At 43.9% G+C, this 18,934-nt stretch overlaps 1 protein-coding gene across 1 annotated transcript in view; it reads right to left on the minus strand.

The window, feature by feature from the left end:
• Positions 1-4,912: 4,912 nt before the first annotated feature.
• KCNK12 (potassium two pore domain channel subfamily K member 12) overlaps positions 4,913-18,934 on the minus strand; it is a 62,130-nt gene continuing 48,108 nt past the window's right edge. The window contains exon 2 of the mRNA XM_048842858.2: positions 4,913-11,197. Coding sequence (XP_048698815.1) covers positions 10,302-11,197 — 896 coding nt within the window. The 3' untranslated portion in view covers positions 4,913-10,301. The remainder of the gene's footprint in view (positions 11,198-18,934) is intronic.

The following is an 18,934-nucleotide window of genomic DNA, read 5'->3' on the forward strand; positions in this document are numbered from 1 at the left end:
TAGTAGCTAAGCAACTCCCATATATTTAAAAGTAAAAATATACTATTTTCTCCTTTCCAATCTGTAGGAGAAATAGCTTGATCAGTTTCTAAGCATTTCATCTGTATTTCTTTCGCCTCATTCCCCGTTAGCAGTGTGCTACATGAACTGAGATTTTCCATTTTCCACTCCCTTATGCAGGACTAATCTACATAAGAGAGAGAATGAGGCTTTATGATCTGTGGTCCAGTTTTCAGATCTAACTATGCTACAAAGCTAGACGAATTTTATTTTCCTCACAGAACCTGCATATGTTAATAGCAAGCCCGAGATCAGACTGTATTTACAACACAGTACACTGATGCCTTCTAATAAGTTTAGGTAGCTAAAAAATGTATGGGCATATGTACTCCTTGTAAACTAGCCAGAAGATTCCAGATCAGCTAGTCAAGTTATAATAGTTGGGAACAAGGGAAAGGGTTCCTGTAATCTTAACTGAGTTGCAGTCTCATTGAATATCTCTTCATGCAGTTTGGTTCCATAATTTTTGGTAGATTTCACTAAAAAGGTTGCTGCAGAAACTGCACTATTTTGCAAACCAGGAAAATTTTGAGAATCTCAGTGGTGCCTAAATGTTGTACTAAGCCCCACTTCTCCCAGAGAGATAGGTACTTCCCCGCAACCTGATTTAGGCAACTATCTCTCCTAGAGATTCTCACCTATGAACAGTCTCCTGGTGTTAGGCCCCATGTCATTTTAGCAAAAGCTGGAGGGGGGTGAGGGTGGAGGATGACCACCACCCTCAGAACTTTTAGCCCAGTGATTAGGGCTGTGGGAGACTCTTGGTTCAATTCCTCCCCTCTCATTTTAGGGGGAGAAGGGATTTGCCATCTTTTATATGCATGCCCTAGACCCTGGGATATGGGATATTCTGATAGGACTGTGTGGAGGGGTCGGGGGGAGCTTTCTTAGTCTCTCCCATTGAAACTGTTTCACTGTGGATAAATAATTAGTCAGTGGAACAGAGGATTGGATCCTATATCTTTCACATCCTGGATAAGTGCTCTAATCACCAGGCTTGTGCTCTTGCATTCTCTCTCACTCAAAAATGCTTTTCTTCACGTATTTATCCAGAGTACGACAGCTCCAACAGGAGAGATAGAGCCCCATTTCAGAATATCACATAGCCCAATTGGTAGGGCACTCACCTAAGAAATGGCAGATCCCCATTCAAATCTCTTCGCCTCTTCAGACAGAGAGGGGGACTTGAACTTGGGGATCTCCCATTTCCTGGGTGAGTACCCTAACCACTAGGCTAAAAGTTATGAGGGAGCGTCTCAACTTTTTTGTGTGAACTTACCTGAGGGGCCTGGTCCAGTAAGCATGCTCAGAGGGAACCTATTGGATTAGGTCCTGCAAGTGAGTTAGGTGGCCAAACACTTATCTTCTCCTGGTTCGTGAACAGCTCTGGAACCTAGGTGAGTGTTAGGCCTCTGGATGCCTTAGAGGGAAGTCGCAGTGGGTGTGCTCAGAGGCAGAAACATAAAGGCCTAGGGAACTTTTTATTGCTAGAGCTAAACTTGGTCTACACTACAAAGTTAGTCAACATAAGTTCCCTTGTGTCAACTAGTTGTGCATGCGTTTATGTTCAGATTCTTCTCTGGCCAGTATTAGTGCCCCATTATGGCAACACAGTAACACCATCTTCTCAAGTGGCATTCAGCCATGGTCTACCTACAGAGGTTGGGACAGTGCGATTGTAGACCCAGCATGACCGATGTTGACAGTCCTTCAGCAGCTATCCCATAATGCCTGACAATGAATGTTCTGGGCACAATTGTGAACGCCACTGCCCAGGGGTCATGGAGACTGGAAGCCACCCCCACCTTTAAAAAAACCTGCATATGTTTCTTAATACTCTTTCCTGATTGCCCAGCTTGGCGAGCACACCTAACAGCTCTCAATTGTTGCATATAACTGCCCAACTAACCATGCCAGCTACACACTATAGACACACTTGTGCCTGGAGTAGACTAGAGGTGTTGGAGCTGGCCCTGTTGGGGGCAGGGGCAGGGGGCGAGAACAAGCTGTACAGGCACAGCTACAGACCAGTCACAGAAATGTGGGGACATCTACAAAAAGATTGCACGGGGGATACAACAGTGATCAGCCGCGGTGCTGTGTGAAAGCGAAGGAGCCGCAGCAGAGGCCAACAGTTAGTCTGGCGCTGAGTTAGACCTGCCACTTGACAATGTATTACTGTGGCTGACTGTTAAAGTGCTCTTTCAAGGCCTCCCACGGCCTCATAGCTCCACACTGAGCTCTTCTAATGGCCCCTGTGTCTAGCTGTTCAGACTCAGAAGACAGCCACTCCATCTGTGCCCTCCAGCCTGGTGGCAGCTTTTTTCCCCCTTTGCCTCAGAGATATTATGCAGGACGCAGCAGACAGCTATAACTATTGGGATATTTTTCTCTCTGAAATTCAAGCTCATAGTAAATACCACCAGTGTCCCTTCAGTTTACCAAAAGCACATTCAGCTGTCATTCTGCACTTGCTGATATGGTAGTTGAATATTTGTTTGGTGCTGTCAAGATGGCCATTGTGCTGATTTGTGAGTAAGGGGTAGGCTAGGTCACCCAGGCTCACAACTGGCATTTCAATATTTCTAATGGTAATCCACCACTCAGAGAAAAATGTCCATGCTTGCAACTTTCTGAACAGTCCTGTGTTCTTAAAGGTGCAAGCATCATGCTCCCTCCCCAACCAGCCCACACTGACATCAGTGCAGCAACCCTGATGATCCATCAATGCCTGCATAACCGTAGACAAGCAGCCCTTTCTGTTGATGTACTCTGTGGCAAAATGAGCTGCTGCCAAAATAGGGGCGTGCATGCCATCGATCACTCCACTGCAGTTTGGGAACCCCAGTGTTGCAGATCCATCCATTATGTCCTGCACATTGCTGAAAGTCATAGTCCTGCATAGCAGGATTGAGCACACTTGCATAACAATGGCCCCTACAGCAGATTTTCCAACTCCAAAATGACTTCTCACTGACCGGTAGCAAGCTGGCATTACAAGTTTCCACAGTGCGATGACCACTTGCTTCTCTGCTGTCAGTGATGCTCTCGTTCTGGTGTCCCTGCACAGGAGGGCTGGGGCGAGCTCGGTACACAGATCCAGGAATGTGGTCTTTCGCATCCGAAAGTTCAGCAGCCTCTGCTTGTCGGGACCGGCTCTGGGCACCAGCAAAGCAAGCACGTGCTTGGGGGCGGCCCATTTCCAGGGGCGGCATTCCAGCCATCCTTTTTTTTCGGGGCAGTTGCGCTCTCAGAGCTGCGCCACTTAGACAGGGCAAGGGCGCTGTGCCCCCGGCCGTAGCGGGAAGGGGAAGCCCCAACCCCGGGATGCTGAGCTGCCAGGGCCCAGACGCTACCTGGGGAGGAGAGGGCGAGTCCTGCCGGGGAGCCGTGGCTGAGCCGCCCCATCTGCGCCCTGGCTGCTTTGCTGCCTTGTGCCACCCCTTATATCGGGGCTTCTCTGTGCAGCCGGGCGGGGTAGGGGGGAAAGGCCCTGCAGGCCCTGGGAGAAGGTGGCATCACTCCCTCCGCTTCCAGTGCCGCCTGCGAGCCCCTGAGCTTGGGCAGCAAATCTTTTGCTTGGGGCGGCAAAAAACCGAGAGCCGGCCCTGCTGCTTGTCGTCCCAAATCTGCATTATGATGTGATCCCACCAGTCAATACTTGTTTCTCAGGCTCAGAAGTGGTGTTCCACTGTTTGCAGCTGCCGCCAATGACCTTGAATTGGCTTTCGTTATGTCCTGCAGCAAGCTGCCCTCCACACAATTGTTATGCCTTCTGTTGTTATGGTTCTTGTTGCAGCTCTGCAAATATTGGAGGATTGTTCATCCTGTGTCTGTAACACTGATGACGCTACCATAGAGCTAGAATGGCTCCGTGCTTCTGTCAAAGATGGTGGACAGTGAAAAGTGGCACGTGAGTTTGTGGGATTTTGTTTTTAAAGGAGATGATAATGGGCTACAGATGGCATTATGACATGAAGAAAGTTGTACGATGGGAACTTGACCCCTTGCTCCGTCACTCCAGCATGACTGGTTTCTGTCCTACAACATATTGCAAACATTTCCCCAAAGACAGTGCACTGGATGGTGAGGCGTGAACACTGGAATACCTAGCCACGGTGTACTGCACTGCACCTTGACACAAGCACTCCTGGTGATTTTGCGCTGGGCTGGCCCAGGCGGCCAAACATGCACATACACCAGCAACATGCTAACTGCAGCAACTTCATGCTGATGTAACTTGCATCGACCAAAATTTGTAGTGTCGATATGGCCTCGAGTGAGTTTAGGTGCCTGCAGGATTATTAAGAAGTTCTGAGTATTGCAGTGGTCCTGAAACTGGGACTTTAGGCACTAACTCCTTTTGTGCATCCAGGACCTAAGTCTTGTGTGGATATTGTTCTAAGTGATTTTTCCAAGGTCACACTGGAAGCCTTGGGCAGAGCTGGGAATTGAACCACAGTCTGAGTCTCCATCTAGTTCATCCACCACAAGACCATCCTTCCTCTCTAACATGGTCTACCATGTACATCTGTAGCAACTCCCCACACAAGTCATCAACGGTGTTTAACTGCAGGATCTTTAGCCCAGACCTCTACGGTTTGAACTAAAGGACCAATTAATTTTATCCAGATCTCTGAAGTGGGGCAGGGGGATTGGCTAAAAGTGCTGACTTAGTCCCATCTCTGTAACATGCAAACAAAAAGTAGGGATGATTTGAACTGACGTTTCATTTTGTCTGATTCACCAATATTTTTGAGGAATTAAGATAAAAGGATCTGGATCCATCACAAATTAACAGTGATTGTGAAAGGGGTGAGGTAAATGGAAGTTGAAAAGAAACTTTTCAGGCTTTTCCATCCTGCATTTTTATTTTTCAAAAAGTTAATTAATTAAAATATAAAAGTACATCCAGTGACATAAATATGCATCTTGCAAGTCAAAATCATTCACATGCAGCAAATTAATTATGCAACACAATATATTAAGGCCAGCATTTTAAATTTGGGTACCTAAAGAACTGGGCTGATTTGCAAAGGTGCTGTGCACCTGCTACTCCCATTGACTTCTCATACTGGGCTAAATGCTTGGCTGCAAATTGGCCCTGCTCCATTAAAGTGAATGCAGTGGTGCTAATTTTCACCGGCAGCGGATTTGGCCTGCAGCTGCCTTAATGACATGTTCTTTCAGGTACCATAAGGTCCTTTATTTTAGCCCATTAAAATCTTCCTTGGAGTCAAAGATGTGGCACATCTAAGTTTTTATTCCTACCATGGTTCAAAAAGAGACTGTCCACTCCTGACTCATCCCTACCAAATGTACCCTTTTCGGAATTCATTGATGCATTAGTCTCAGGGAGTTTCCTGAACACCAGTTTCATGTTGTTCATTTCAATTACAGTTGTACTGTATTTAGAAGTAAAAACACCATTTCAAGTGGCTCATTGGATGATCCCATAAAATTACATCATGGCAGAGATTATCCACCATTTCTGAAATGCCTGACCTATTTCCCAGCTCAAAAATATCAGATCTAATTGATAGTCTACTAAAGCCTCTAATGAGAATAATTTCCTATGGCAGCTGTTTCTTAGGAACTCATTTCATACACAGTATTGATCTCTTGCAACTAACAATGACAGTAGTTAGTTTTTACTAATGCTCACTGGGGTTATTAATTTCTTTTTCTTGTGTGCTTTCTACACTTACTCAGGGTTATCCTTATAGCAATTATATAATATCCATCTTAAAAATCTTGTTCACAATCACTGAGGGATTATACTAGTTCATCTATGGTTTTTCCTGTTGTGACTGAGGGCGGAGGTGGACTTCACACATATTCCAGGCAACATTTTTTGCTATTTTTTAAAAAAGTCTTTGAAATATCTTTATCACAGCCATCCAAATTTTCTTCTGGGAGTTTGATACCCTTTCAGATGTATAGAAATCATTATTGGTAGTACATCATGTCAATAAAATACATACAATGTTAACTGAATAATGCAGTTGTTGATTATCTGTTACTACTTCCTATATCAGTAAAAGTATTCCTGAGTCCATAGAGGTGGGTAACTCAAAATATCCACTGATTTTGCTTGCAAACTGTATGTAACATAGAAATGTGATCCCCATTTCAGTATCTTAGTATATGGCTTTCAATCCTCTTCATTCAAAGATTTTACAGTGGAAAAAATCCTGAGTTTGCATCAAAAATATTCAGTGTTGTTTAAAGCATTTACATCTCATTGTACATTCTAGAGACCAACTTTCCATCAACCCAGAAATAAATTATTTTTTAAAATTGTAACTTTGTTATAGAAAGACAAGGTGGGTAAGAATATCTTTTATTGGACCAACTTTCCAGCCACACACAGCTCTTCTTCAGGAGTGAGAAATGTACTCAGAGTGTCACAGCTAAATACAAAGTGGAACAGACTGTTTTAGCATAAGTAGTTAATACATATTTCAAGTGACCATTCAAGATGAAGTGGCCTGTTAACCCCACTTCAGTCATGTGGGGAAAGAAAGGGGCAAGTGATGAGCTGGCAGAAGCTGAAGAACCGGTTCCTTCAGTCGCTCCAGGTCTTTGGTGGCACTGAAGGACCTGCCGCCGAAGTGCCGCCGAAGGCCCGGAGTGCCGCTGGGTGAGTAAAAATTCTCAGGGGAGCTTCCCCAGACGAGATCTCAGGCAGGACGGACAGGACGGAGTTTGCCCACGCCTTTAACAACCGGTTCTAAACCGGCTTCAAAATTTAACAACCAGTTCACGCAAACCGGCTCCAGCTCACCACTGGAAAGGGGGATAAAAAAGCTGAGGGGGGTTAGTGGGTTACAAACTGTTGTAATAAGCCATAAATCTAGTGTCTCTACTCAGTCCATGATTTTTAGCATCTAACAAAGTTATGAATGTAAGCGCCTGGGCTCATCTTTTGAAGGTGTTGTGCAGGTTTCCTTTGAGAATGATGTCAGATATAGAGTGATCACTTTGTGAAAAGTGTTCACTCACAAGTGATATTGTGTTTTTGTCTATTGTCATTTTCCTGTGTGAGTACATTCAAAAGCGTAGTGATTGTCTGGTTTTACCCATATAGTTGCTATGGTGGCATTTAGTGTGCTGGTTGAAGTATGGTACATGTTGTGATAGGCATGTGTAGAACCTATGGATCTTGAAAGGTGTGTGGTTGGGGGTGTTGATCATTGTAGTAATGGAGATATGTCCACAGGTTTTGCATCTGTTGTTCTGGCAGGGTCTGGGGCCACTTTGAGTTGATGTGTCCTGGTCTGGGGGGAACTTCTTACATGGTGAGCTTGAAGAGGTTGCGTTGTTGTTTAAAGGTCAGAAAAGGGGGTTCAGGAAAGATTTGTTTCAGGATGTGGTCCCCACTGAGTATGGGTTATAACTGTTCAATGATGCACTGTATAGGTTCCAGTGTTGGGGTGGTAGGTGGCAACTAGTGGTGTGTGGTCAGAGAGTGGTGTGTGGTTATTTCTATATTGAAGCAGGTTCTCTCAGGGTATTTGGGTGGCACATTTCATGATGTGATCTACTTCTCTGGTGGAGTGTCCTTCTTTGGTGAAGGTGGTTTTAGGTGTGTTAAGATTTATATCCAGACTTTCTCCCTGGAGTATATTCTGTGGTATCTGAGTACCTGGCTGTAGGCAGCAAATTTCTTGGTGTGCTTGGGGTGGTTGCTAGATCTATGAAGGTAGGTGTGGGGATCTGTGGGTTTTTTGTATATAATTGCCTGTAGGATTCCATCGTTGATGCTAATGTCAGAGTGTTCTAGACACTTAATTTGTGCTGGGGCTCTAGGCTTGGCAGTTCATAGCCCTGGCACCTGCTCCTGGCCAGCAGGCACCGCTCTCCAGCCACCAAGCTCTGAAGGCAGCGCGGCCGCCAGCAGCAGCACAGAAATAAGGGTGCCATACCACCCTTATCCATTCTGCAAGTTCTTTCTTGTGTGTAAGCGATTCAGGCAGCAGAAATGCAACACTTCGCCTCCGCTCACATCACTCAGCTGCCAGAGGAACATCCCTGGAGTGTTGTGCTGCTTCTTACATGACACACTAGCATCAACCCTTCACACAGTGACCATCAGTTTTTGGGAATGAGAATGGTTGTATTTTGTGTGCTGTCTCTGACTAAGTCAAAAAATATTTGGCTCTGTGTGCTAGTCCATGTAAAGTGGGAAGGAGAATCATTTATTGCACTCCCTCCTGTGAAAACAGGAGTTTAAGGGGTAGTGGCCCTGTCCTCTAGCTTCTGAAGACACCATCTGGGAGGGCAGTCCATTCACCAAAGAAGCCTGGGGAAGTGGGGGTAACAAACAACCAGGCTTTTCTCCTAAGGAGATAACACTAGGCAAGGTTGATAGATGATTGTGTAAGGACGTGTGGGCTGTTGGGGTCCTCCAAAGGTTTGGCTAACTTGACTAAGCATCAGACCCATAGCTTTTCCTCATTTCCCCCGTCACTAGATTTATATGGAATTTGGCTATGCTGAGTTTCCTTTTACCTATAATTTGGTTATGTAACGGATGGTTTGTAATGTTCCTTTACATATAGTTTAGCTATGTAGAAACTCGTTTGGAGTTAGCCAAACTACATGCAGTAGTGATGTTAATGCTGAGATTTACTTGCGTTTTTATTTTCTTATCCTTGTAAACATAGTGTGCAGCAGATCATAAGATTCAGCACTCTTTTGGGTACAGTGGTAGGAAAGAGGAAACTGCTCATGGTACAAACAGAGGCTAGGGACATCATCCCTGCCCATCCTGGCTAATAGCCATTGATGGACCTATCCTCCATGCATTTATCTAGTTCTTTTTTTGAACGCTGTTATATTCTTGGCCTTTACAACATCCTCTGGCAAAGAGTTCCACACGTTGACATTGCGTTGTGTGAAGAGATACTTCCTTTTGTTGGTTTCAAACCTGCTGTCTGTTAATTTCAGTTGGTGACCCCTGGTTCTTGTGTTATAAGAAGGAGTAAATAACACTTCCTTATTTACTTTCTCCACACCAGTCATGATTTTATAGATCTTTATCATATTCCCCCCTTAGTCATCTCTTTTCCAAGCTGAAAAGTCCCAGACTTATTAATCTCTCCTCATATGGAAGCTGTCCCATACACCTAATGATTTTTATTGCCCTTTTCTGTTCCTTTCCCAATTCCAATGTATCTTTTTTGAGATGGGACAACCAGATCTGCACGCAGTATTCAAGATGTAGGTGTACCATGGATTTATATAGATATGGAAAAAGCCTAAGTTGACAATTTATTTCCATGTGAAAGCAGAAAATTATACTATCAACAATTAAATAAACCATGTGGTGATTATGTATTTCCTGGGTGATAGAGAGGGAAATACTTGACATCAGAGGTGAATATTTGTTCCTCTTACACCAAATGAGGTCAACAGTGATGCAGTTGCCCTTTGGCTGACTTCAGCCACTCAGTAGCTAGAAATAGTTTCACATGTATAGCCAGAGTAATTTTAACTGATAACCATGTAACTTCTTGAAGTCAGATAGTAGCTAATGTTACAGACCATCTTACATGAAAATTTGGTGTGTATGGGGAAAATAATTCATGGCCATGGGAATTCACTGGGCTTTTCCCTGCACCATTGAAATCAATGGAATTTCCCCTCCCCCCCGGCCCCATTTACTTCAATGGGAGCATGATAGATGCCTAAAGTTAGTATATTTGTTGTGCTAAGTGTGTTATGCACAAAACTGGCTTCTAATGGATCAGTGAGGAGCATAAGGTGCAAAGTTCAGGTCCAGATCCAAACTTCACCAAAGTTTGGGTGTTGGGGATATTCAACTCTGGAGTTTTGGTTTACCTCATCACAGAGGCACTGTCTAGCTGTGAACTTTGAATCCAGATCTGAACTACTCCAGAGTTCAGTGGCATTTAGATTCAGGATTTTGGTTCAGGCCATTCTCTACAATGAAGAAAAGCATCTTGATTAGGGTACTGTCTTCACACATAGCCACATATACCATTCTTCTAAATCATAGATTCGTGCATCCCCATACTGGGGGGCACAATCTAAAGGGGAAGACACATGACTGTCCCACGTATCTCCTCTGCCCCGTGACACCCCCTCTTTCCCTGTTTATCTCTTCACTTTGGAGTTTCCATAAGCCCATGATAACATCAGATTAATAACTTAATCTTTTATTAAATAAAGAATAGGAAAATGTCATTATCTTATAGAAGAGACTTTCAAAAACTCTACCTAGAATCACTTGTTTCTACCAACCTATTGTTCATGATAGCTAGTGCACCGATGCCTGCAGAGAAGCCATTTTGTCTGCTGTTCATACTGACGTTTCTAGGGTACCCATTGGCCATCTCGGACAGCTGCTTTTGCAAAATGGCCAGGGAGACTTTGTTTGATTCTGTGAGCTCCTTCATTGAAATCATTTCACCAGAAAGCCTCCTCCCCTCTGTGTCACTGTCATATTGTCCATCAGTTTCCACAGAGATGTCATGCCTATGGAAGCGGCTTCCTGGGGTGATGGCATTGCGACGACCAAGGCGGGCACTTGATTTATGGCACTTTGAGCAACACCTGCATCCAAACTTTTTCAACAGCCAGTTTAAAACTTGCTTGATTACAATTGATATGACATTAAAAAGGGAGTATATGCAAGATACACCCATTAATATAAACATGAAGTTTCCAAATCTGTATAATCCCTGATTTTGGTACACTGCATTTTGACTGCTTACCAAATCTCCAAAGCCAATGGTGCTGAAGGTGACAAAACAATAATATAAGGAATCAATGTAGTTCCATTCTTCCACTGCTGTGTACATTGCTGACGCACAGCAAGCCAGTGTAATGGCAAAAATTCCCAGAATCAGCATCACATGATAAACTGATGGTTTCCATCCAGCAAGGCTGTCCACTTCAGAGATAGCTGATCCCCTTCGAAAGTTAGCGGGTAGAAGACCACTTCTTCGCAGTTGCCGCTCATGACACGCCTTCATGATAAAAGCCAGGAGAGAGATAATACGCTCCAGGAACAGGTTGAAGAAAAGGATAGTCCCAGCACACCCGAATAGTCCATAAATTATGAGGAACACTTTTCCAGCCACTGTTGCGGGAGTGGTCATTCCAAAACCTGCAGCGGCACAGATAATGTAATTATAATCACAACATAGCTCTTCCTGCATATACTCCTAGTATATCTTATCCGACCACATCCCCTTTCACTTTGACAATTAGGTTTGAATATGTTTAACCAGGTAGTGAAATCATGCTGTGTATAACTCAATTTGGACCAGCCGGAAGTAAAGTGAATTATTTCTCAGGAGGTGAGGAAGATTCCAGAATGCTGGACAAGGTGAACAGGATTCAAGAGGGAGCAAAAAGGTCTCTAGGAAATGAAGTGTAGGTTATTAACAGAGAAGGGCTATTGTGTTTGGAGGAGCTGTATTAGTTGCTCTGCAAAATTGGAATTCATAAGCTCAAATCACTTGGTGACAATGTTAAATGAACACACCACATTTTTGCTTCTGTTCATTCAAGCCAGCATGAACCTCTGGAAAGTTTAGTTCTCTACAGCCAAGGCACCAGTTCCCCAACTGCTGTAAATCATTGTAGCCCCACTCAAGTTAAGGTCTCACTATGATTACACCAATTCCTGCTAACAGATGACAGATTTTAATGTGTCCAATAGTAAAGGAATTTGAACCTTGATTATCTTTTAAATGTATCAGCGCTTCCGTCAAAGCCTTCCATTCAAATACAGAACCAGACTGACTTTCCTGAAAGTATCATCACACAAAGGAGAATACGTGAAATCGTGGTTCCATTGCAATCACTGGCAAAACACCCCCGACATCAGTGGTGTCACGATATTCCCTACAGCCACAGATCAAGAGTTAGTGAATAGCTAACATCTTGGTTTTGTAGCTCTAAACCCAGTTCTTGCAACTTTTTAGAAGACAGAACTGTCTGTCTACCAGATAATATATTTTTGTTGTTGTGCATGTGAAATATTTTGAATAAATTACATTTGTTTCATTTGCTTTTGGAATGTTATAAAAATTGTATCCAGTTGTCAGATTTTTTTCAATTTTTGATAGAAAAATTAATAGAAACTTTTATTAAACCCCACAAGCAGTAAGAATTATGGAATCCTGTAGACTTAAAACAAGCTACTATACTAGTATAAGCTTCGTGAATGGAATGAAAACCAAGAAAAAATAAAATACTGCTTCTGAGTTCAAATAAGCAGTTATTGTATTGTGAGCACATGATATCAAAGTCTGGGCCATGAGCTTTTTAGACACAAACTTCCCCTTTGCAAATGTCATGTAAAACATGTTTAATAATGCTATATACTATAGATTTCTTTTTTTAAGAGAATTGTTTAAATATTTTAATTAGATACTTCACCACTACCTAGAAATATCCTGTAATTAAAATGAAGGGATACTTTGTCACAGAGGAAAGAAAGATATGAAGATTTTTTAGATTAAAAAAGTGATTTATACAGCGTTGGTCAGTTTTTCTAAGATAAGATAAGAAGATAATGTCATCATCAGCAATTTTAAATTATACTTATTATAGGAAAGACAGGGATATTGCAAATATGGAAGCGATCTGATGGCAAGTGCATATTTAATTATCTAAAGGAACTGGCAAGTTTTTAAAAGCCACCATTCCATTCCATTTTTTTTAACTATAAAGCAGACTCTTTATCCATTGGGCATCACTTTATTTGATTATTTACACCTATGGAAATATCCAGGTATTTATTTATTGAAGGAGATTATCTATCTATCTATGCTAGCATAAAGTGTTAATTCAGTAACTAAAGTGTTAACTATCTGTGTGTATATTATATAACTATTCTCTGTGTGTATATAAAGTCTGCTGCAGTTTCCACGGTATACATCTGATGAAGTGAGCTGTAGCTCACGAAAGCTCATGCTCAAATAAATTGGTTAGTCTCTAAGGTGCCACAAGTACTCCTTTTCTTTTTGCGAATACAGACTAACACGGCTGTTCCTCTGAAACCTATCTGATAATGTAGACACAGGGACTACCCAGGACTCCATATGAGTGGAGGCCTTCTATAGCTTGGGAGCAGTAAAAGGTAATACAGTGTTGAACCTTGTGGTAGTAACAAGTGCTATAACCTGAGGAAAAATCTCTGAAAATGTTAGCCTTAAAAATTGTTATTGTCAATGTTCACAATTGTTTCATGGATTATAAGTCAACTGTTCTACATCTGGATAGACAGATTTAGTAAACGTTTTGTCCTTTAGAGATTGTCACTTTCATTATTTCAGAGTTTTAACTCTGTATTTTATATACATCCTGAAAATTCTAAATTCTTGTCTGTACCCCAGCCAAAAGGTAAGCTGAGGTATAGGAAATATACCTAACATTAGCATACTGCTTTCCCCAAGCCTATTACAAATTATACAAGGTGCAGGGCAATACAGAGTCAGGTCCCATTTCACTTGACTCTCAGTTCTGTGCATAAACCATTAGACCACCCTTTCTCCTTAGGAAAGAACTTACAGAGAAATAATTAAGCATTATTACGATGACAGTATTTTTCTTTGGTTGCTTGCATGATGTTTTGGTTTGTATTTTGTTTCAGAGTATCTGGATCTATTTGGGCTGTCACGTGCGACTTTACTTTTATTGATATTTAACATCCAAACATAACATGGTGACTGCTTTATCAATAAATGGTCCGTTTTAGGATCTGAAGTTTGGCATAGCTAATATATATGTACTCAGTGATAATCCAAGGCTTTGGTTGCGAAATACGATTGACTTGCTTAATACTATTTATTCAGGGTAGCAGAGATCACTTGGGGCTTGCATGTCTAGTAGGCAGACTGTGGCTCAACAGTCTTGGGATGGCCTTGCCAGGCAACCTACAAGTTACCAATTGGCCAAGTTACAGTCCACCTTCCCCAGTGCTCCCCAGGTCAGGCAGAGGAGGGGAGAAAGGGTAGGAGAACCTGGGGCCTCCCTTTTTACTGGGTCCAGCCCAGAATACCAGGAAGAAGGGATGAGGAGAGCCTCAGGGCAGGTCTACACTACAAATTTACATCGGGGCAGCATGCCGCTGCAGTGTGTTGAGTGAAGATGCTCTAAGCCATTGGGAGAGAGCTCTCCCATTAGTTTAGTAACTCCGCTTCCACAAGGGGCTGTACCTATATCAGCGGGAGAAGCTCTCCCGCCAACATAGCCATGGTCCCCTCTAGCTGGTACAACAGAGGAGCCTTCCCTGGGGCTCTTCCTACCTCCTCCTGTTCTCTTTCCAGTTTAGGATGTGGTCATGGCACTCAGCTTCCCTCTTAGTGGAGGGTTGCTTCCACAATCTCACTAGCTCAAACAGTTTGTTGAGTCTTCCAAGTCCACTTTTCAGTGCCCACTTGCTTCCCCTTGTCAGGGGAGAGAGGCGAGAAAAAAGGGCGTCAGGCCCTTGGCCTCTTTGTTTGGTCTTACCCATAGTCCAGACTCTTCCCCATAGATCCCTCTGTCCCAGAAGCTACAGCCTGGCTGCCTGCCTGCAGCCAGTCTCTCCTTCACTCTCCCCAGCTTGACTGTCAGAGTCTCCTTTGAAGCAGATCCTCCATTTGGAGCATGCTGTGCAGTTGCTGAAGGTCAGGGCCTTCTGGGCCCAGAACTGCTCCATTACTCCTTTAGTCTTACTGAGGGGTCTTTAAATCCCATCACAGAGAGGGAACTAAGAACATAAGAACTGCCATACTGGGTCACAGCAAAGGTCCATCTAGCCCAGTATCCTGTCTTCTGACAGTGGCCAGTGCCAGGTGCCCCAGAGGGAAGGAACAGAACAGGCAATTATCAAGTGATAAGATAATTATCAAGTGATCCCATTCCTTGTCGCCCATTCCCAGCTTCTGGCAAACAGAGGCTAGGGACACCATCCCTGCCCATCCTGCCTAATAGCCATTGATGGATCAATCCTCCATGAACTTATCTAGTTCTTTTTTGAACCCTGTTATAGTCAGAGTTCAAACTAGTAAGAGAGAAACTTAGCGTTACAGAGAGCCCACATATCATAGCAACTTTAAAATGCTAAAGTGTGGCATCTACCAGCTGGAGAGATTTACAGAACTTCTAAAGAAAAGAGATTACACCCTCTTTTTTCACCTCCACACAAATCACGCTAGAGAATGGATTCTCTCCCCCCCCCCCCCCCCCCAACGGCTTCTGAAGGACTTAAGGACATTTAGAAAACATAAGTTGTCAATTAAGCATTCAGATCTTTCCCCAGAAAGTTATGCTGTAGATCTTCAAAAGCGGACATTCTCTAAGAGCTGTTTTCAGAGTAGCAGCTGTGTTAGTCTGTATTCGCAAAAAGAAAAGGAGTACTTGTGGCACCTGAGAGACTAACCAAGAGCTGGCATCCATGCTCAAGCTTTCTGGGTAATTCAAAAAATTCGAAATCATTATTTGTTTCATTGTCTCAGTGTGACAATGACTACAATTTCACCAGGTGAAAACCTGCCTGGGAGGTTCTACAAAGTCGTACAGAGAGGTAGAATAATAAATAGCCTGTGTGCCAGACTGTGCAATGAAATGCTCAGAGGAACGGTAAAACAGAGCCTTTCATTTCTAGATCACTGGTCTAAATTTGGTCTACCTTGGTAGTGAGCAAGAGTCACTATCTTCTGATGGCTATTTGTTAACTTTTGAGAAAGGATCAGTCCAGTTCCTAGTGCGGCCAACATCAAAATGGCAGACCTGCTGGAGGCTTCAGCACAGAGGCCTAGGAGTTAAGGGGGGGGGGGCAGAAATTAAGGGTGAGGTGTTGTTCCTCTGGAGCCCAGGGTCAGTGAAACTAAGGGAATTTAAGTCATCTTTGTACCCTCCTGAGTGTGGGCTGTTCCAGGGGCTGGAGAGGCCTCCCCTTAACTTAGTGGTATTTAAACTACAGCAGCCTCCCCAGGCTGCCCTACGTGCTTCAGCATTGCCTGAAATCTCCACAGGGCTGAGTGCTGTGACCCTGCCTCGGACATACCCCTTCTATCTCTGGCCCCACCCTGGAACACCTTATACTTGAACTTCTGAGGGGGTCATTGGGAGGCAGCCTTATGCCAGTTTTTCACAGTACCTACATGGAGGGAATCCTCTCCTAGTCAGACACAGGGCTTTTAGGGCCCCTTTTCAATGCTACTGCCCCTCTACATTATGTAAACCAACTGGAGGGGGGATAAGGATCTCATCCTAAATTTCTTACTCTGCTCTATCAGATATGAGGTACGTCAGTGGGGCAGAATAAGGAAATTGTGCAATACCTATGGAGTGGATATTGAGTGTCTCAGTCAATCCAACCCCTGATAAGAACCAAGGGCTTGATCCAATGGGAAAAGCTTTGGATCAGACCCTAAATTCACATTTAAACAAAAAACAAGTCTGAGTGAGTTCTGGGAGTTAGGTACAACACGTCAAGCAAAAGCTTACCAATCTTTTCAACAACAAAAAGAGGACCAGCCATGATACTGCAACAGACAAACATTTTATAAGGGCCAAGAGAAGCAGGGAGAGAGCTAGAAGAACTCAATGAAAATGAAATACACCTTGACAGCTACATGGTCCTATAGGAACAGAAGAAATAATGAGATAATTTGGAGACTACTATGAAAAATTGTACATTGCACTTATAAAATAACCATGATCCTAAATAAAAAGTATAGCTCTGTATTTTGAATGGATCCTCTCCTGCAAAAACGAACAGAGGAGCTAAAAGAAAATATAATACAGGCTTTAAAAAGAGGAAAGAATAATGGATGCCATCAAATCATTAAATAGTAATAAGGAAATATGGCCAGGCAACATTGTAGTAGATTGCTTAATGCTGTTATACAAACTATACAGCATACCCAGGAGACTGAATAACATTTATCATGCAAATACCTTTCTGCAATCCTGTATAGTACTGTTAATGGATACAGAATAAGCAATCAACAGAATAGGTTGAATCTGGTCCAGATCTTTCAGCATAGTTCCATTGAATCATATATTTATTACTCCGGGGGGCATTCTGTGCCAAAAAAATTAAAATTCTGCACACAATATTTTAAAATTCTGCAAAATTCTGCAAATTTTATTTGTCAAAAATAACACTACATAATCAGGCCAGTTTCAATTATTTTGGTGATTTATTTCAAAATACCTGTCAGCAAGTATGTCTGTAACAATACAGACACACACAAAAATCTCCCCAGAAGTAGAGTTAAAGAAACCCCTATGACAACCCTGTTCCTATTTCTCTGCCCCCTTCTTCCCTCCCATAAGCCAAGCCAGGGGGCCATACCCCCACAACCTCTCCCCCACTACACCAGAACCTCCTCCCCCCCGAGCCCAGCCGTGGGGCCCCCCCAGCCCAGATACTTGCACCCTCTCCCGCCTGAGACCAGCTGTGGAGACCCCCCTTACCCAGATACCCACACTGCCACCCACCCAGAGCCCAGTCAGAGCCCCCTTAGCCCACACTCACACACACACACACACACAGAGCCCAGGGATTCAGAGGGAGAAACAGCCTGATGCTCGATCCCAGGGTTGCATGGAGTTTCCTGCACACTGCTGTCTCCTTCCCTCAGGGCATGCTGGGAACTGTAGCTGCCAGGAACCCTCTAGTTCCCTCTCCTACCTCCCAGCATTGTCTTCCATGTGCAAGCTGGGATCTGCCGGGTCCAGTGGCCCCTAATGGCAGCCGGCAGCACTGCAGCCCATTTCTGTGGGGAAAGGAAATTCTGCACGCACGTTAATTTCTGCAAAATTCTGCATTGCACAGTGGTGCAGAATTCCTACAGGAGTAATTTATATACAAGCTAATGATCTGGCCCATTTTACAAACAATACTACAAATCAAGAACTTGCTTCTGATCTCAGTTTTACACCAATGTAAATCAAAAGTAACTCTACAGAAGTTACATAGTTGGAGCCATAGACTCTGAGCAGACTCCCCCCCTGTTCCACAGGACGGGCAGGAGTCAGGGGGGCAGGATGTGGAGATTGAAAAGGCATAGTTAGGCCAGGGACATACAGGTCCTGGTCACTATACTGAATGACTGCTCTGTGATCCCCTAGATACAGGACCATTAGGTTTTATTATTGGTGGTCAGCCCCCAGCTGTTCCCTGGGAGGCCATAGGAAGCCCAGTATGTTGCCAGCGCTTGTGATTCTTTTGCACATCATAGAATTTCAGCCAGGGGTGGACAATGATGTGAGAACCTCCAGCTCCCTTGCAAATTTCAGCCCTGCTTGTGCGTGGGGGGGCCCTCTCTGAGTGGCTGCTTTCCCCACTCACCTTCTGGGAAGAGCAGCCAATCAGGGCTGCTGCAGAAGCAGGTTGCGCTCTCTTCCCCTCCCATCAGGACCCAACACCATTCTCAGAGGATGGGAGGGGGGAAAAGGGAGCAGAAAGAGCACAGCAGCTCCACTTCCTCATTCACCCTCCTCTCCTGTGAACCAGACAGCTCCTTTCTGCTCCTCCCCACTCCCCTCTCCCTCCTTGAAACATCAGACCTGAGAAGGGGACTACGGAGGACATATGCCCTAAGCCTGGGAAAGGGGAAGGAAGAACCCCTGGGAGCTGCAGCAGGAGCAGGGCTGGGGTATGACAGAATTAATCAATCGCCAGGCAGGGGGACAGGCAGATGTGAGGGTGAGAGGTCCTGCAGCAGGGATCAAAAATCACCTTGCCAATACGTTTGGGAGTGGGCAACAGTAATGGTCCCACATGTGCATTGGGTAGGGTTGCCAACCCTCCAGAATTGTCCTGGAGTATCCAGAAATTAAAGATTAATCTTCAATAAAAGATTGTCATGTGATGAAACCTCCAGGAATACATCCA

The sequence above is a fragment of the Caretta caretta genome, chromosome 3 (assembly GCF_965140235.1).
Source record: "Caretta caretta isolate rCarCar2 chromosome 3, rCarCar1.hap1, whole genome shotgun sequence".
Lineage (NCBI taxonomy): Eukaryota > Metazoa > Chordata > Testudines > Cheloniidae > Caretta > Caretta caretta.